Source organism: Urocampus carinirostris, chromosome 7 (assembly GCF_059441175.1).
Source record: "Urocampus carinirostris isolate Australia breed hairy pipefish chromosome 7, RoL_Ucar_1.0, whole genome shotgun sequence".
Taxonomy (NCBI): domain Eukaryota; kingdom Metazoa; phylum Chordata; class Actinopteri; order Syngnathiformes; family Syngnathidae; genus Urocampus; species Urocampus carinirostris.
The window spans coordinates 28987936-29008866 of NC_142355.1; the positions used below are offsets into that span (position 1 = coordinate 28987936).

The window sequence follows — 20931 nt, forward strand, 5'->3', positions numbered from 1 at the left end:
CTCAGCGAGACGAGCGCATCTCCAGTACAGTCACGGCGGCGGCACAACGCTAATGAAATGTCACTTTAGTGCCGGATGATCGCCCCGCTCTGCTTTTCCACCAGCGCCGCGTCTTCACGGCGGGAGAAGGGGGGATTTGGGATCCCTACGGAGAACCAACCCCCCACCCACGATCTCCACTCCCCGAGGGAGGCGAGGCGGCCACGTGCCGATATTATCGAGCGTCCTCACTCAATGAGGACATTCCGCCGCACTCTAACCTCACTTTCTTTTTCATCTACCGCCTACGCAAACAACAACCTTGTCCCCCCTGTTGCCTAGACCTCACTCCCATCTCCCCTCTGTCATACCATCATCCTGCAAGGCAAACTTAGAGTGACATTTAATTAGGGGAGTTTTCCCGCCACAACGCCGTCCGCAGGGAAACTCGCTCTCGGCTCGTCGGCATGAAGTCGTCAAATGTTGCTTTTTAAATGCTCTCTCCGTCTCTTTGCAGTTTGTGTGCTGTACACTCAGGGGATAGCGAACAGAGAATGGAGAGAGGTGAGTCACGAATTGCATTTTTTGGGGAGGGTAGGGATGTATAAAATGCTGATTGTCAACTGGCCAGTCGGAGCGAGAGTGTTGTTTTCACGTCTATTTGGGCTCCACAAGAGGAAGAAACCTTTTTTGTCAACAAATGTATCATGCATCACACACGGGGAAACACACAAAAGCTGGCGAGCAGGTTAGTGCCACGCTTTGATGCTGTTTAATGGGCAAAATCCGGATTAGTGTAATTGTGTCCCAGGTGGGACACAAGATGTTTTCAGATTGTCAGGCGGACACCCTGCTGGGTGCCACACATGACTGCTGGCGACAATTTGTGTTTAATAGATACCGTGATACCTCGGTACTCTACCGTAATCCAGGATCAATTCAAGTCAAATTTTTTTTAAAGGCCTTAGTCACAAAATTTGTCCAAAGACTGCACAGGCCACAATTACACCAGCCCCTGATCTTAAACCAACATGCGGGCAAGGAGTAACTCAAAAACCTCAGCATGAGGAAAATAAGCAGTGTTGGGCATGTTCCTTCAAAAAGTTATTAGTTAGAGTTACTCACTACGTTTTCCAAAAAGTAACCGAGTTATAACTGAGTTACTCTGTAGTAAAAGAAACTAGCTGATTTAAAACCTACATGAGAGCAAGGAAATTTAACCTCAGCACAAGGAAAATGAAGAAACCTTGAGAAGGGGCCGCACATGAGGTAATCCCCCTTCCAGGATGACCAGGCTGCAATGGATGTTGTAATAACAATTAACACACATCTTTTAGTATCATTCCGCCTGTGGTTTTTTTATGTTTTTGTATTGTTTCCCTCCAAGACAGTAATTTACATTTACGCTAACTTTTCTGCTATTTTCCCCAAAATTTACCTGAAACATTTCCTTCTGTAGGCCTACGGGTGGTAATTGTTCCTTAAGATAGTAATCTTTATCTCGCCTAAAATCTTGTCATCGGTAATTGCGTATTAAATATAAAGTTATATTTAGGTACATAACTAAACAGCAAACATTTTACATTTAACGATTACATATCGTATCCCTTCCAAGGGGGAATAAAGCCCAATTTTTCAAAAAAAAATCCAATGCAAAGAAAGGCGGTGCTCTGAGTTGTTTTATATATGCTTTGGACTGAATGACAAACTAGGGTACTGAACATCAGCCATTTTGGTATTTTCTCCAAATTCTTTCTTCAGGTCACATGGTCGCGAGCCTCTGAACACTTGCTCTTTTATTCGGAAGTACCACAGGGTTCTTACTGGTGCTTGAAATTCTTGGAAATGCTCGAATTTTAATGCTGTGTTCTCAAGGATTAAAAAATGCCTGAATTTTGGGTGAAGCGCTTGTAAATGCCTGAAATTGTTTCTCAACAAGCCTGCTTAAAAAGGACGCTCACACTGCTCTCTGGTGGCTTTGCTTGGCCATTGCGTATTGTCATGATTACCGATATGCTTCACCTGTACCCGCTCCTTTGGCGCCAACTGCCTCGGACTCTGATTGGCTTTCTGTCCCTATTCAAACCCACTCCTATCTGCCCCCTGTTGTCAGTCCGTCTGAGAACCTCAGTTTACACTAGGCAAGCCTTTTTTTTCGACTCTGACTTCAATCTGTTTTTTGCTCCAGTCCGTCCCCCGGCTGTGACCCGTTTTTTTATTCTGATCACGTCTACTCCCCTGTCCCGGCTTACGACTTGCTTCCGACCCCGACCACGTTTTTGCTCTCCTGTCCCGGATACTGACCCGTTTTTCCGTTCCCGACACTGCCATTGCTCGCCACGGAACTCCCACTTCCACGTTCATAGCGACCTGCTTCCCGCTCCCAGCAATCACCAGATCGTGGGGGCAACCCTTTCCTTTTTATTCCAATAAAACTGAGAGAAACGTAAAGGAAGTGGGTCCTGTCTCCGTTCTGGTCCTGACACATATGGTCTTGCTCGTGATTAACGGCAGCTGGCATCAGTTTGTATGGCATTGTATTGTAAAACGCCATCGCCCTCTAGAGGACAGTTGGATGCTACACCTAAACTGGGCAAAATGAAGTGTGTATTGGTTCAAGGATTACGCATCAAGTATGGACATTTATTATGGGACATGAAGTGAATTGCAATGGGAAACTACATACTATCCATCAATCTTTTGTCATATTTAGCATTTTAGCCACTAAGTTCCAGACTATATTTAGCAGCTGTAGCATATAGAAAATACCAGCGTGTGTGTTTCTAATTTTTTGTCTATTTTTCTCTTTCAGTTTGGCAGGACAGAAGTGATCGACAACACACTCAACCCTGATTTCGTCCGCAAGTTCATTTTGGATTATTTCTTCGAGGAGAGGCAGAATCTGCGATTCGACCTGTGAGTTAACCAATGAATTGTGCACCTCACTCCATGCGTCGTAGCAAAGCTAAGCGTGAAATATTCATGCCGTGCGCGGGAGGGGCGATGTACGTTATTCGGCCTTTTAAATAAAAGACACGTTTTCTTGTCACTCGCGTTTTTTTTCTGTTTTTTTCCCCCGTTTGCGAGCGGCGTTCTCATTCTGCTCGGTCGCACCCGAAAAGGAAAAATAAGTCAATTTGACTTGAAGATGCTTTGTGGAGACAATGATGGGAAGGCAAGGCCGCCGTGTCCATCACCAGGAAGGCATCTTGAGGAAAAATGGAGCCCTTCGAGGCGTTTTTGTCATTAGTACAATCGCAAACGAAGTCAATGGAGCAAAGATATGGCGTAGGGAAATGGAGGTGCGACCAGAAAATTGGAAATTCTAACTAAACAAAACGGATTCACCATTAGACATTATTCTTCTTCCATGTCCTTCCTTATCTTTCCTCCATTTATCTTCTTTGTTTCTTCCTCCTCTTCATTTTTCATGAATTATATACAAGTAGTACAGTGGTACCTCTACTTACAAATGCCTCCACATACAAATGTTTCAGGTTACAAAGTACCTGAACAGGAAAATATTGCCTGTAGTTCCAAAAGTGTTTCAGGATACAAATTCAAAAATACAGTGCAGTACACGCTGCCATTCTTTCTGGCAACACGGTGCATATGCATGAATCCCGGCATGCTTTTCTCGTCCCCTTTCTGCTCTGTAAACAGTCAACTGTATGGATCATTTCCACTTACTCCATGAAATAAATGCAGCAAAATGGACAAGGAGAAAAGAAGAAGATACTGAGAGATCGTGCTAGGAATCAAGTTGACTGAACCATTTCAAGGCATTGGAGTGTTTCCGGCATCCGCATGAATCCTGGCATGCTCTTCGCGTTTCCTTTCCGCTCTGTAAACAGTCAACTTTATGGTACTGCTCCAATAAGCTATCATTTACAATTGACCCAACGAAAGACAGGCAGCAAAGTGGACAAGGAGAAAAGAAGAATAAGATACTGAGAGATGGTGCCAGGAATAACATTGACTGAACCATTTCAAGGCATTGGAATGTTTCCGGCATCTGCATGAATCCCGGCATGCTCTTCGCGTCTCCTTTCCGCTCTGCAAACAGCCAACTATGTGGTACTGCTACGAAGAGCTATCATTTTCAGTTACCCCATGAAAGACATGCTGCAAAGGAGACAAGGAGAAAAGAAGAAGATACTGAGAGATGGTACTAGGAATCAAATTGACTGAACCATTTCAAGGCATGGTTTATTGACATTTTTGTTTTGTTTTAGTTTTATTTTTTTAATCTCGCGTTTTTCACTATCCAGTCTCCATTATCTGCACCGCCTATCCTTGGTAGGGTCGTGGGGGTCTTCGAGCAGTGGGCAGAGGACAATGAACCGGTTGCCAGCCAGTCGCAGGGCACAAAGAGACGTACAACTCACTCTCTCATTTACACCTAAGGACAATTTGACCAGTTAACCTGACATGCATGTTTTTGGAATGTGGGAAGAAACCGGAGTGCCCAGAGGAAACCCACGCAAGCACGGGGAGAACATGCAAACCCCGCACAGGAAGGCTGGTAGCTGGAATTTGATCCCATGACCTCAGAACTCAGCTGTGAAGGAAAAGAGTTTTTAAAATGCTATCATTTTTGGGGGTGCTTGGGTTAAAATTTGAGGGTACTTGAGCACCCCCAAAAACGGGCTGGTTACGCCCATGACCTGAACTAATTGCTCAAACGTTTCTCCTTTCTCCGCCGTGTCCTTTAACATCACTAAATGAGATCGCAGACAGCACAAGGAAGTGGAATCCTATGTGGAACAGTGCCCAGTGATGTCATCCACAAATTTGGTGCCCACGAGGCGCCGCCGGGTATCTGCCTGTGCACGTTATTGTGTGCGCGTGCTCAAATCAACGTCCATCCGTCACGTTTTTTTTGTTTTGAATGCCTGCATTCCTTCCACTTTTTTCTCGTACACACATACACACACACTAGCTTCTCCTTACGAAACGGTTTCAGATGAATAATTCATGAGACGTCCAAAGTGACAGAGGCCAACGGAACGCATGAAGCGCACCTGTGCCTTGCGCCGCTAGCGCACACATAGCATTGAGACAATGCTAACTGTTCCATGGTGTGTTGGTCGTTAGTAAAGAAATTGAAAAATGTAGTTAATTGCTTTAACTACAGTAGAAACTCAGGTATGACATTCACTGTCTTTGAGGTGGGGGTTGCAGAGGGAATTTCAGGGTTGGTACGGGCGCTTGAAATCTATGAAAAGGCTTCCATTTTAATATTGTTTTTGTGACAATGCTATTTCTTCCATGGTGTGTTTGATGTCATCATAAAAAAATTGTAAAATGTAGTTAACAGCAATAAATACAGTAGACCCTCGGGTGTGACAGACATTCGTTCTGAGGCGGGTGTCGCAGAGGGAAATTCAGGGTTGGTACGGGTGCTTGAAATATTTGTAAAGGCTTGAATTTTAATGTTGTCTTTTTGGGACATTGATAAGACTTTCATGGTGTGTTTGTTGTCATCATAAAAAATTAAAAAATGTAGTTAAACGCTATAATTACAGTAGACCCTAAGGTAAGACATTCATTCGTCCTGAGGTGGGGGTCGGAGAGGGACATTCAGGGTTGCTACGGGTGCTTGAAATCTTTGAAAAGGCTTGAAATCTAATATTGTTTTTCGAGACAATGCTAACACTTCCATGGTGTGTTTGTTGTCATCATAAAAAAATTGTAAAATGTAGTTAGGCGCTATAATTACACTAGACCTTAGGGTAAGACATTCATTCTGGGTTGGGGTGGCAGAGAGAAATTCAGGGTTGGTACGGGTGCTTGAAATCTTTGAAAAGGCTTGAATTCAAATGTTGTGTTTTTAAGTCATTGCTAACTCTTTTGTAGTGTGTTTTTTGTCATCATAAAAAAATAGTAAAATGTAGTTAACCACTATGATTAAAATGTAGTTACAATTACAAATACAGCAGACCCTTGGGTAAGACATTTATTCAAAAAGTGATATTCAGGGTTGGTACGGGTGCTTGAAATCTTTGAAAAGGCTTGAATTCTAATATTGTGTTTTCAAGATTTGGAAATGTGTGAAGCGTTTGTAAATGGTTGAAACCGTTGCCTTGTTTCTCGGTAGTCTGCTTTAATAGACCACGTATTAAATGAAGAAAAGTAAAACAAGTCTGCTTAAAAATGACGGCAATGCTGCTCTCTACTGGGTTTGCTTTGTCATTGCATTTATTTTACATTCGGCATTCAAGTACAGTGGAACCTCGGTTTTGGAACGCCTCTCAGTTCGAACAAAATTTTGAGAAATTCTTGCTTCGCTTTTCGTTTAAAAAAGTTCGAATGCCAGTACGCTAGGGGCGATGCTGAGCGGCGTACGGGTGTAGATTGCCCCCACCCCTCGTGAAGAACTGTTGTCACGTGACCAAGCACTTCTTTTTGCTTTCGTTTTTAATATCGGTGAACGGTGTGTTTTAACCCCTAATTATGTCTCGGAAGAAGGTCGGTGCAAGCAGCAAAGTTGTTACAGGTGAAAAAAGAAGAGTAGTGCGTACAACTATTGCATTTAAGAAAGAAATAATAGCAAAATATGAAGAAGATGTGCGAGTTTCCCTTCTTTCGAGGGAATAGAGCATGGCTTCTGCAGACCACCTCAGAGGTAAGAAATCCTATTCATAAATCTTTTCTTTATCCTTCAACCGCTCACCACTTGTTGTGGAGACCCCGGTGCTAAATGACGTGTAAACGACCTGATTTTTTTATTTTCACTCGTTCATGTTAGCGTAATCTTTCGTACGGAAGATTACGCTAACGCGAACGTACGATTAGCCTGGGTTAGCTTCATGTTTACGTTCATGGTAAGCCTTCAAGGATTTGGAACGGATTAAAATGATTTTACATTACTTTTAATGGCAAAAATGATATTCGGTGATCGACCAAATCGGTTTTAGAACAGGGTTCTGGAACGGATTATGGTCGAGAACCGAGGTTCCACTGTAAGTCTAAATCGCCACCATAACTCACCAGATATGACACGGATATTCCTAATGATGCCCAGCTCGACATGTTGTCTTTGTCAATTGTGACTCTGAAAATGCAACTCACCATACAAATCTTCCCTGGCTCTATTCAAACTCGTACTCCTACTCCCACTGTTTTCGGTCTACAATGCGCACGCATTCTGTGTTGGTCCGGTGATGACGTTGGCTGGAAAGGGATCCATATAGGGAGAGGTTTGTCTTAAAAGTTTTTACACACGTATTGTTCAGATCCACAATATATTTACGATCGATTCAAGAGCTAAATACTATGTCTTGATAAATGCACATGCAAGATTAGAAATTGCATGTGTAAATCAGATACATATTTGTGAAACTGAAAAACACGTGTGAAGATTGCAGACATATTTTAGGAGTATTTGATGACCTCTAACAACAGGGTTATGGATTGATTCTCACCAGATTTTTTATTTATTGGTACTGGAGAAATTGGAAAAGTGGCTTGAAAGCTTCTTAAATTCAGCCTTGAAAACAATGTATGAACCCTGAATTTTGAACTTTTGTCAATCATGGGAAGACACACCCACACAATTCGAGGATTCTGAGCACGTCTGTCATTTTTGGCTGTCTGAGGCTCATCTGGACCGTTTCCAGGTGACATTTCGTCCTTTTGCTAGCAAATTCGGATCACGCGAACTCGACAGATGGCTGCCGCTTAATCGCAAAACGTTTGAGTTTCAGGCACAGGAGGAAAAATCGGATTTAGGACGATGTACTGAACTTGACCTTTCCTTGCTTTTTTTTCTCAGGTACGATTTGGATTGCAAGAGCGACAATCTCTCCAAACATGTGAGTTTTTGCTCGTATGTTGGGTTCGTAAAAGACAACATAATAATGTCTCACCTGAAAAATGAAGTTCTCACTAAAATATACAAAGCTACCAAATACAAAAAGAAAAGGTCAGTATTTAGCATTTTTATAAGCAGGATTCTCATTGTACAACCACAATACGGTAATAAAAATGTTGTGCTTTTCACTTATAGTGAGAATTGAAAGTAGCTACCATTACATGATTCAGATAAGGACTTTATTACCATCCATGGATTGTAAACAACAATATCAGTGTTTCCATTTGGTCATTGTTCTTTATAAAACTTGTATGTGAGGCTCCCCGATACTACTATTTTTCAGACTGATCCCATCACATGTTTTCACTTCAAATCAGGGCTCACCAACTAGTTTTCAAGCCGAGAGATCATTTTTGTTGCTGGTTAGGGCAAGCATCTTCAAAGTCCGGCCCGAGGGCTAGTTACGCCCCCAATCAATTAATAATATGTGGGCTGCCACTAATGTTGACCGCAGTATAAAATACATTTGTACAAAAAAAGGAAATCGCTATTTCACCAGATGATGTCATGACCACAATGGAAGTAGGACCCAGAAGCGTAACGTTAATCACAAGTTTATTGAGATACAGAGGAAAAGCAGCGCCCGCGATCCGGTGCTCGCTGGACGCGGGAAGCAAGCCACTCACAGAATCGGACCGTGTTCCGGGGAGGGAGATTGTAGCGTAGTAGACGGAAAAAACGGGTCGTTAGTCGGGACGGGAGAGCAGAACATGGTCAGGGTCAAAAAACAAGTCGTTAGCTGGGACAGGAAATCAAAACGCGGTCATGGTCAAAAAACGGGTCGTAGCCGGAGACAAAATGGGAAATAAGGAACGAACGTGTGGAAAACGGGTGAAAAACGGGACCGGCGGGCCTTGTGAAAACAGAGGTTTGCTGACGGACTGATAACCGGCGAGTGAAACGACGGAGCTTAAGTAGGACGGGGAACCAATCAGGAAGCCAGCAGCGTCTGGCGCCAAACAAGCGGGCACAGGTGAAATAATTCAGTCATCATGGCAGATGATTGCAATAGCCACCTTGCCCTTGGCTTTCTGAAAGATTTTTACCCCAACCCATTTCTGACATGGCAACCGCAAATAAAATTTAAAAAAGAAAGTTAACTGAGAGGGCTGCCGCTTCCAGGACAACACGACATTGGAGTAATTTTTACACCCAAACTCCTGCGTCTGCCTAATTTGCCAAGAGACTGTGGCTGTTTTCAAATAATATATGACAAAAGGCACTGCCAGACTTAACATGTTGACTGCAAAAGGTTAACTGGAAACGAAAGCTGTGAAAAGGTAAGGCAACTGGAAGCTGTTGACATTGCACAGCAGCGCTTTTTCACAAGACCCTTTGAGGCAAACGAAAGTGCTACAAAGGTGAGCTAGGAGGTCCCGACGCTGATCGCCGAGCACTGCAAACCTTTCACGGAGGGTGAATTTTCTAAAGACTCTTCAAAGAAAGTCAGGTCGTCTAGTTGGCCCTCACTTGTTTGCCCCTTACCAAATCTGGCCCGCTTTCCGAAAATTTTGGACACCCCTGGAATAAAGAAAAGGGCTACCTGTTAGATATGCATTTCTTAAATAAAACCTTATTTTATAAATATGTCATTACTATGTTACAATAATGTTATTACCAGGTTGTAATTATTAGAGAATGGTTAAAATAGGTTTTGTTCACCGCTAGCTCTATCGCTAAATATTGGGCTAATTTTTAAAAAATTGGGGGAAAATGTCCAGTTTATTTAAATATACTGATCATCAAGTTCTGATGACGGTGAGGAATGGAAATTCCTTAGAAAGTGACCATGACCCATCTCCGCTAAGCTTTTTTTTGAGAGCAGGTCCACAGGCTACTCAGGTGTTCTTAGGGTCCTACCCTGATTATTGGGTCATTACATTTGTTTTATTTAAGTTATTATTACCACGATTATTATTGTTAATTTTACTACAGTATTAAAAGTATTGGAGCGTTGGGTACGTTACGATGGTATACCTGCAGGATCAGCTGCCTTCTAGTTGCCATTTAACAAACAGGAACTTAAAATTAGACAATCTATAAATTACTTGGTAGCAATGTAAAAGAAAAATTAAATATTGCAATAAATTGTTTTTCGTACAGAGGAAACAACATTTTATGCACTAGAGGCATTGATATGTGCTATCGCTAATTATGACCACCAAGATATAAGTAAAAAATGTATCAAACATCCTTAATTCAAAGCTGTTTGGTGTGGGAGTGACTTCAAATGTTGTATTGATAAATGCAATTTTATTTATGAATATTGTCTTGAATTAAAGGAAAGATGGCCAAGATGCATTAGGTAGAAAAACAATGGTTTTGAATGTATAATACTTAAAAAGATAATTACATATTAATTGGGGGGCTTCAAATGTACTTTTTACTGAAAAATATTTTTTTATTGTTTATTTTTTTGCTGAATTAAAAAAAAAAACACATCAAAGAGGCGAAAACTGGAATTACAGCGCTTATTAATAGATAATAATAACAATAAATTAGATAATGAAAATGGGACTTCAAACGTCGACTTTTTCTAAAAAATACGATTTTCTTTTTGAAAAACAAGACTTTTAATGGCTAATGATCATAAACTAAATGGCAGTTGGGGGTAGGGGTGGCTACAAATGTCGATTTTTCTTTAAAAAAAAAAAAATCCCCCCCTCAAATATATGGTGAAAAAGAAAACATTGGAAATACAATGCTTTTTAATGGATGATAATAATTAGTATTTTATTACATTTTGATCCCGGAGTGCCACGTCTAATCCTGTCGTGAACGATGTACACTGCGTTGTAAACAATGACAACAAATAATATTTTATTCAAAATTAAATAAAATAAAAATCCAAATGTCCAAGCTTTGGACTTCCCGTCCCAGCTTTTCTCATCCCTTGAGCTATCCATTGCTTTCCAAATGGAATCCTCCTTGTACAACCTAACGCCTCCTCCTCCTCCTCTCGGTGGCCCCTCGCCCATATTTTACTTCAATGATGCTGCCGGTCTCTTTTTGAGCGAGGCACCAAGGCCAAGAATGCCGAGGATGCTCAGATGCATCTTGTCATCGCCGCAAATGTGTGGGATTGCAGACGGCCCAAGCGGCCCCCTCCCTTATTATCCGCAAACTCGCCGACATCCACTCGCCCGACTATAAATAACACCTTTATTGGAGAAAGCGAGCTTTTCATTAATGAAGGCAATTGTGGTACAATGACCAAAAGAAGTGAAAATCTTTGCACCTTCATGAAATCCCTCAACGATCAAAATTACCCTGACATTACGTCATTACCGACTGAGAGTATACAACTGTAACACAATAACAATTATAGTAAGGCTGCAACTAACGATAATTATTTTCATAATCAATAAATTGGTCGATTATTTTTTCGTTTAAACGATGACTAGGATCTCTTAAATACGTTTTTAATTTCCTCCTCTTTATTAAACGCACAGAATGTTATTTAATATAAAATAATTAAAAACAATCCAAGTATTTTACAATTATGCGTGTGTATATGTGGGGTTACATTTTGGAACAAACTGAGCTAAAAAAATGTCCAAGTATTCACCTGTTCAAATCCAGATACAAAAGAAAAATATTGGCATAGTACGGAGAGGAAGAAAATGGCGTTTGAAGGATATAGCAAAAGATAGAAGTAAGCAAATCAACATTGCTATAATTATTATTATTTTTATATTAATATGATAATAATCCATCCATCCATTATCTGCACCGTTTATCCTCAGTAGGGTCGCAGGGGTGATTGTGCCCATCCCAGCCATCTTCGGGCAGTGGGCAGAGGATACCCTGAACTGGTTGCCAGCCAGTCGCAGGGCACATAGGGACAGACAATTCGCTCGCTCATTCACACCTAGGGACAATTTGAACCGGCCAATTAACCTGAAATGCATGTTTTTGGGACGTGGGAGAACATGCAAACTCCACATGGGGAGGTTGCGGTAGATGGACTTGAACACTGAACCTCGGCACTGTGGGGCTGCGCGCTAACCACCCATCCACCGTGCTGCCTTATAATAATAATAATAATAATAATAATTGTCATAACTGTCAGTGAATTGTTACTATTGTCATTATTGGTGACTGAGGATAAGCGGTGCAGATATTCGATGGATGGAAGGATGTTAGCTCTAACAAAGAACCTTGCTTATAAAAACGGAGCAATATATGGGGGAATTTATAAATTAACACTGTGACAAGCTTAAAAAATGATATTGTACTGAAATTGCCCAACTGACAGATATTTTGCTCTTTTTATTAAAAATAGCCATGTTTCTTCTTGAGGAATACAAGAGAAATTATTGCGAATTGGAATAGAATTGTATAGTGTTGGCTTTTTAATTGAAAAAAGACAATAAACAACTAAAAACTAGGAAATTAGGTTAAAAAGATCAAATATTCTCTCAACTTGTGACTCATGCTTGTTGTAGATTAAAAAAAAACTGCCCCCGGAATGTAAAGCAGTAAATACATCGTGGTCATCCTACATGAGTGCTTATGTGAAATCCAGCGAGCTCCTCTCGGAAAGGTGGCATGTTTTGTCTTGCTGGGTTACAGTTCTGTCCTAGCCGCCATCTTTGCAGAATGTTTGTCCCCGCGGGATGTGAACGAGCACTACGTTTGTGTATATGTGTTTCTATCATTGCACAGACCTCTTGTAGTTTTTGAAGCTTTTGAAGCCAATCATCTTGCGGAATCTCCCCCCCCCACCTAACATAAACAAGGACACTACTAGAGGTCCTCATCTCATGCCAAAACTATTGTGCTGCGTTTAAAAGAGCCAGGAAATTTACAGTACCTTGGAAATGTATTTCACCCCCCATAGAACTTTATGACATATTGTAATATTTCAGGCTTTAAAGTTATTGATTAGAAACTCTTAAGTTTTTTCTAAGATTTAACAACATGTAAGATACAATCCTGAAAAGAAAAAAAATGTATCCAACATTTAATATTGTGCTAACAAATAAAAAATGTAAACGTAGGTGTTGCATAAGCAATGGCCCCCTTTAAGCTATCACAGCCACAAGTCTTTTGGACATCTTTAAATAGAAATATTGGCCCATCCTTCTTACAAAACATCTTATGTTCCTTAAGGTTTTCTGGTGATTGTCTGTGCACAGCATTTTTCAGATCAATACGTTCCCAAGTCCCCGTAAGTGCTTCCACAAGGATTCGTTCTCGTTTCATTCATTCATATTTTAACAGCACAAACGCGGGTTGAGAACATGCAAACTAACTTGTCAGGATGTCTTTATTAACGTTGAAGTTTGGGGGGGATGTTTGTGTCTCTAAGGATTTCCTTGGACAGGCCTTCTGCACGCTAGGTGAGATCGTGGGCTCGCTTGGAAGCCGTCTGGAGAAAGCTTTGAGGTAAGTCGACAACAAAAACGAGGACAGAAAACTCACAGGAAGAGTTCTAAAAGCAAGGTCGTTTCCTTTGAGACGAGACACTGAAAACATACATTTTGACCTTTATTTTTGGATTGGTTAGCCAATTATCACCAGTTACAATATAGCACGATTTTAACGTCAAATTGTTCCCAGTAAACCAGCTGCTGTTTGCCAAGACAATTATTAAGTTCGCCGCTATTTGCGAAAAGGACAGCTACGTTAGTTGCAATCTGCCGACTAGCTATCTAACACCTACTCGCATGCTTTTTTTTTGAAGATTTCATTGAAGATGTACCGGTAAAAACAAATAAGATATTAAACAGTAAAAAAAGAAAACATACATGAAAACTTCAAGCATCGGTTATATGTTCAAAGGCTGTACGAGAAAATAAAATTATCGAGTTCAACCTCTTATGTTTTTATGATTGAACGTCTTTTTTAATATTCAACCATCCATCAAATAATATATACATTCCTGTCAACCTCAGCCAATTGCTCCCATTATTAGTCTTTGCAATTCCCCCATAATAAACTTTACAAATGCAATGTGGCACCTATTTACTCACAACAAGACATACTATGAAGAATTAAAACAAATAATTCATGTAAACAATTATACCTTATATACCAAATAAATGCACGATTAGGAGAACATCTAGTAGTGTACCGAAACAATATTAACAATCTACGATTACGTTGTTTTTTGCTACCATTGACCGAAACCATCCGGATTACAGTAGAGCCAAAACGGGCAAGACAAGATCGCTTTATCAGGACCAGAACAGGATCAGGATCCAAACACGTGACCTCACACAAGCATTTTATTTTACGGGAAATGGGGAGCCGTGCACATTAGGCAGCGGTCTGGCGTAAAAAGACAGAAAGCCAGAGGCCGAGGAGAATGATACCAATTGCCCGAGTAGATATCGGACGAATGGGGTCGATACAGGACGGGACAGACAGGATTGATAATGAAACAGGATATCGAAATTAAACAGGACAAACTAGACGGGAACGAAAACTGGAGAGAATAATAAACAGGACAAAAATAGACGGGGACGAAACTTGAAACAGATCTAAAACAGGACAAAATAAACGGGAACAATACCCGACAGGAATTACCAACAGGAAAACAGGACCGAGTCCGAAACCATGTCTTGCGGTGCAGAGGTTTGTTGAAGGACTGACAAAAGGAGAGTGACAGGACTGGGTTTGAATAGCAGGGAAGCCAATCTGTCAATGAGCCGTGTCTGGTGCCACATGGGTGGGGCCAATTGGGCACCATGGCAACCGTGACAGGTTTTTTCATAAAACTTTTTTTTTTAATTGCTATAAGGCATAGTCAATTTAAAATGATAAAAAATATCTTATAAATTAAGAGGAAAACGTACAAGTTGATAGCTGTGCCGATCACAAAGAGAAATTGCCATGTAGCAAGGTTAGAAACCTATGGTAAGGAAAAGCTAATGCTTTCGCAATACCCTGGTTTAAAACATAAAATAGCAAAAAAGCATATGGTAAGGTCCTACTTTTGTATAATATACATACAGTATCTATGAATATATATTATTATAAATACATAAGTGAGGGATAGTTGAAATTGTATTTACCTTTCGTATGACGTGACTTGAGCTGGTACAAGGGAGTTAGTGGTGGATGCAGGGAGGGAGACGGAGGATTAAAAGTGAAAACTCATTTTAAACTTTCGTTTGCGTCGATTGTCATGCCCTTAGAGCAGACCGGGGTGCCCCAGTCCTCGAGGGAAACATGTCCTGCCTGTTTAATATCATTAAAATGAGTCAAAATTTGGCTCATTTTTCTTCTTTTTATGCATACAGTAGTTTCTTTCTTTTTTGTCTTTTATATTCAGCTCAAATATAACCCAACACCTATAGAGCCCTTTCAGTGTTTATAAACAAGTGTGATGTAGCTATTGTTAAAGCAGAACGGCAGAATATATGTCAGTTTATAGCAGCCCTTAAACACAAAAATATCATAGGAACAGCTCAAAATAGCACGAAATATGTTCAAGCAGCAAAATAGCGACTTTATTTTAGTAATCAAAGTCAACAGAAAAAACGTTCTTTTGATCGGCGCTAGAAAAGGGTGTACGAACTCTGTTATATGTAATAAATCTATGAACAATACTATGCTCAAAACAGTCTTGTAACGCTAAGCTCAGCTACTTGTCATGTTTTATGTTTCAGTGGGATTCCCGGAAAGAAATGTGGAACGTTCATCGTGAGAGCAGAGGAGCTAAGCAACTGCCGGGTAAGACTCACAAACATCCCAGGTATCCTAAATGCACCACAAAGAAAATGCCTTGACATTTGATCGTCGTATACGCAGATATCTACAGAACACTAGAACCGATTTCTAGTCCTAGAAAGCCTGAACATTCGCCCAAATTAGAATGGTTTTACAAGATTTTTTTTTTGTTGACCTGGAGAGGAATAGGCGCCACCAGGCTGTACTTGCCCAAGACACATTACAGAAAATGTTGCCACTACGACCCTAGTTAAGGGATCCAACCAACCAACCTTTGAGAACAAGTAGAAATATATGTTGGCCTGTTGGGCGCCTCCAGGCTGTACTTGCCCAAGAAACACCACAGGAAATGGCGCCCCTACAATCTTAGTGGATAAGGAATCCAACTAACCATTCAACTTCCAAAACGGGTGGAAACATTTGTTGGCCTGGAGAGCAATGGGTGGCACCAAGCTGTACTTGTCCAAAGCACACCACAGGAAATGGGGCCTCTGCCACCCTAGCTGTTAAGGGATCCAACCAACCAACCAACTAACCAACTTCGAGGACAGTTAGAAAAATGTGTTGGCCTGTAGAGGGGATGTGCATCACCAGGCTGTACTTGCCCAAGACACATCTCAAGAAATGGTCCCCCTACGAACCAAGTGGTTAAGGGATCCAACCAAACAACAAACCAACTTCTAGCAGGGTGGAAACATTTGTTCACCTGGAGAGGGATGGGCACCACCAGGCTGTACTTGCTCAAGACACACCGCAGGAAATGGTGCCCCTACGACCCTAGAGGTTAAGAAATCCAACAACCAACCAACTTCGAGAATGAGTGGAAACATTTGTCGGCCTGGAGAGGGATAGGCACCAGGCTGTACTTGCTCAAGACACACCGCAGGAAATGGTGCAACTACGGCCCTAGGGGTTCAGGAATCCAAACAAATAACAACCCCATTTCTGGAACGGATGAAAACATTTGTTGGCCTGGAATGGGATGGGCACCACCCGGCTATACTTGTCCGAGACACACCGCAGGAAATGGTGCTCCTACGACCCCTAGTCGTTAGGTGATTCTACCAACCAACTTCATGAACGAGTGTAAACATTTTTGGGCCTGGAGAGGGATGGGCGCCACCAGGCTGCACTTGCCCAAGACACACCACATGAAATTGTGCCACTGTGACCCTAGTAGTGAAGGGATCCAACCAACCAACCAACCAACTTTAAGAACAGGTAGAAACATTAGTTGGTCCGGAGAGGGATGGGCGCCACCAGTCTGTATTTGCCACAAAAACGGTGCCCCTACAATCCTAGTGGTTAAGGGATCCAACCAACCATCCAACTATCAGAATGGGTGGAAACATGTGTTGGCCTGGAGAGCAATGGGTGCCATAACCTGTCCATTCCCAAAACACACCGCAGAAAATGGTGCCACGAGAACCCGTGTGGTTAAGGGATACGCCCTTATACCCACCAACCCCTTTCCACCTTGCCAAAGGCCCGGGCTTTCACGGGCGTATCGCAGCTGAATCACGGCCAGAAGTTTCTGCCCGTGAAGCAGATGCGGTGGAAAATGTGCAAAATTGGCTAAACCCGCTGTTTACCGGTGGTATGCCCGCGAAACAGACGCCGGCGACTGTTCCACGTCCTTATCGCGGGTAAACGCGGCTGCATCGCGTTTGACCGTGCTTACACGCGGTACACACGCTAATGCACGTGATTACACCGCGATACAGGCGCAGAACAAACGTGCTATGACCGTGCTCCACCCGCGATTACCCGCTAAAATTTCGCGTCCTACCCGCGTGTAACCACGTCTTGGCCGCGGCCGTAGCACGTCCTAGCACGTTCGTTCCGCGTCTTTACCTCGTGTGTACCACGTGTGCCGCCCGCGGTTACCCGTGGTCTAAAGTTTTGAGCAGCTCAAAACTCTTTTGCGCGGCCAACCGCGTGTGAATTTCTTACCGCGTGTAAAGCACTGCTGTATTTCGTCTATATGGCGATCTCAAAGCGTCCAACATCGTCTGCTTCACGGGCAGAAATTTCTGGCCGTGATTCAGCCTCGATACGCCCGTGAAAGGCTGTGTGACCGGGCCTCAATCAAGAGAAGTAAGTCTGGGGATGTGGTGCGGCCTTATTTTCAAAAACATCGAAACAATGTTAGCCTCCAAGAGGGACTGGAGCTACTGGAGTTCTCAACAAGATTGAATTATGAAAGAAATCGGGCCAAAAGCACTTTCACCTATGAAAGGTTATTCCATTCCCCGGGACTCTATGGTACGGCGTTTAGGATTATGGCTCCGCCCACATGTACCGAAAGGTTCTGATAGGTTGGCCCGACAATCTTAGGCTCGCAGCAGTCATGCCGCTCTACAGGGCATGGCATATCTAGCCTTCTATACATATCTGTGGCTGTAAATCTGCACTATTAGTGTGCTAATCAATAGATGTTCTGCCTCCTACGTTCACTGAACACACCACGCCGAGAGTGTCACTCAGCAGTCATGGCATCACAAATACCCAAAACACACCCCAACGGGAGGGTTTGTCAGTCAACGGCCGCTCCGATACACAAACGTCCTTCACGTCCGGAATTTGTTTGTCTCTGCGACTCTCTCGACGGGGAGCTAAATTTAGAAAGCCAGTGGCCGAAAGTGGACTTTCTAAAAATAGATTCTCGGCGCCGCATAGAGCAAGAGAAGCAGATGATGTCAGCACGTTTGATGTTTCTGTATTGAGAGCTTCGTTGTGTTCGGTGTTATGCGAGCTCAGCGACAGCTACTGTAATTCTCTACGTTGCGCTTGGTTGCTAGTTGCTATGGGAACAAGAGTCTGGGAATTTTGACCCCCTGGGTTTGATTCTTTTTTTTTTTTCTTTTTTTTAAATCAATAGATAGCTGTTGTTAGGAGTCACTGTAAAAGTGACTGTAAAAAGGATCAAAAGTCAGCTTTTGGTTTACATAATTTTTAATGTTTAACTATTAACTTTTTTCATACATTTTTATTGAATTTATTTATGGATGTTTTTTCATAATTTAGTTTTTTTCCACATTTTTATATTATTTTAATGATGGCCCCACCACCTATTAGCAAATAGCTGAAAATGTGCATTTCAAAACTGTATCTGTATAAAACTGTATATTTTCCTTCAGGAGAAAATGTCACCCATTGGTTTAGATTATTTGTAATTATTAATCATTATTATACATTTATTTTTTATGAATTTATGTACAGATATTTTTCAGAATTTACATTTTGTTTTCTTCCTAAATCTTCTGTATGTGGTAACAATATGTTCCTTTTTATGTATTTGTGTAAAAAAGAAATGTGAATTTTAGTTTGGTCGAAAAAGTCACTTTTTTTTATTATTTTTCATTTTTGTCAAGAACCGAAACAGGAGAAGAACCCAAATGCTTGACGTTTCTCACACTAACTTTATTTTATGGGAAATGGCGCAGTTATGCACCTTAACCCAAACGCCAGTGATTCGGTGATCGTTGAGTGGAAGACGTAGGCAGCAGTCTGGCGTGGAATGACAGGAAGCCAGAGGCCGACGAGATCGGTGTCAATTGCACGAGCAGATATCGGACAAATGGGGTCAATACCAGACCGGATGGGACACACAGGATTGATATCAAAACTGGATATCGAAATTAAACAGGACAGACAAGACGGGAACGAAACTGGGAATAGATATTAAACAGGACAAAAGAGACGGACAGGAAACACAAGCAGGAAACTGGACAGTGTCAAAACCAACGTCTTGCAGGTGCAGAGGTTCGTTGACAAAGGGTGAGTGAGAGCACTGAGCTTAAATAGAAGGGAAGCCCATCTGTCAACGAGCCGCAGCTGGCGCCACACAGGCGGGGCCAATTGGGCGCCATGACAATCGTGACAATTTTATTATCAACTTGTATTTTTTCATTTAATTCATTTATGTTTTTTTTTAAATTATATTTTATATATATATATATATATATATATATATATATATATATATATATATATATATATATATATATATATATATATATATATATATATATATATATATACATATATATATATATATATATATATATATATATATATATATATATATATATATATATATATATATATATAAATTTAATTCCTTTTTTAATTCATATATAATGCACCCCTTGCAAAAATAAAGAAAGTAAAAAAATAATATATATAGAAAATACTGAAAAATAATAAATAAAATAATGTCTTTTAATAATGACAAATGTGCCACAAATATACTCGTGAAAACTATATATTTTTTCCAACATTTTAGAAAAAATAGTGATCATATGTATTTAAAATCACAGCCCTAAAACCCCCCCAAAAAAACGAAATAAAAAAAGACAATTTAAAAAATCATAATAATGTAGAAAAAACGTAAATAAAATAAATAAATAGATAAATATCCGCACATGTACCTTATGAAGAAAGGGGAGAAAAAGTCACGTTTAGATTTTAGATTTTTTTTATATTATCAATTATTTTGTTTTCTTTTTTAGTCAAGCTATATATTCTCTTCCTCATTATTTCCTTTGAAATCAAAATTATCCTATTTGTATATTTTTTAATTATGCCCCCGTTAAACGCAAAAGTAATCAGCCGCGAAATGTGTCTCTGACGTGGTTATAATTACAAAGCCTTTTAATATCGTTCAAACCGATCTGACAATATTACTTCCAAAAAGGAAATGACTTGTATGATTTGAAGGAATATCAATTGGAAATATTCGTAGACATGCATTCATCTCCACGAACAACTCAGTGAACGACCAAAACGGAATCAGGACCCAATTGCGTAGTGTTTACCACAGGCTTTATTGAAAGGAATAGGGAGGGCTGCGCCCACGATCCGGTGTTGGCTGGACACGGGACGCTATTCGCTCTCGCACTCAGATTGTGATCCGAATATGGAAGTTGATCTTCCGTAGCGCGCGATGGCGGTGTCAGGGACGGAAAAACAGGTCGGTAGCCGGAACAGGGAGAGCAAAAACGTGGTCAGGGTCGGAAATGAGTCGTAAGCCAGGACGGGAGAGCAGACGTAGTCTGGATCAAAAATGGGTCGTAAGCCGGGACAGGGGAGCAGACGTGGTCGGGATCAAAACAGGTCTCAGACAAACGCGAGCAAAAAACGGGACAGGGTCAAAAAAGGCTTGCCTTGTATCAACAGAGGTTCGCAGACGGACTGACAACAGGAAAGTGACAGGACTGAGTTTAAATAGGGACAGAGAGACAATCAGAGCCCACAGCAGTTGGCACCAAATGAGCAGGCACAGGTGATTCACATCGGTCATCATGACACCCAGGCTAAACAGATTTTTTTTTTTATTGTATTTATTTGTTTTTTGCTTTTCTCTCTCTTTTGAGAAAGCGAGCCAAAACAAA

The 20931-nt window shown here is 41.2% G+C and overlaps 1 protein-coding gene across 1 annotated transcript in view; it reads left to right on the top strand.

The window, feature by feature from the left end:
• Positions 1-429: 429 nt before the first annotated feature.
• Positions 430-20931, top strand: part of LOC148362885 (copine-8-like) — a 62377-nt gene continuing 41875 nt past the window's right edge. Inside the window, exons 1-5 of the mRNA XM_088340470.1 lie at positions 430-543; positions 2792-2895; positions 7757-7796; positions 13170-13246; positions 15475-15538. Coding sequence (XP_088196596.1) covers positions 460-543; positions 2792-2895; positions 7757-7796; positions 13170-13246; positions 15475-15538 — 369 coding nt within the window. The 5' untranslated portion in view covers positions 430-459. The remainder of the gene's footprint in view (positions 544-2791; positions 2896-7756; positions 7797-13169; positions 13247-15474; positions 15539-20931) is intronic.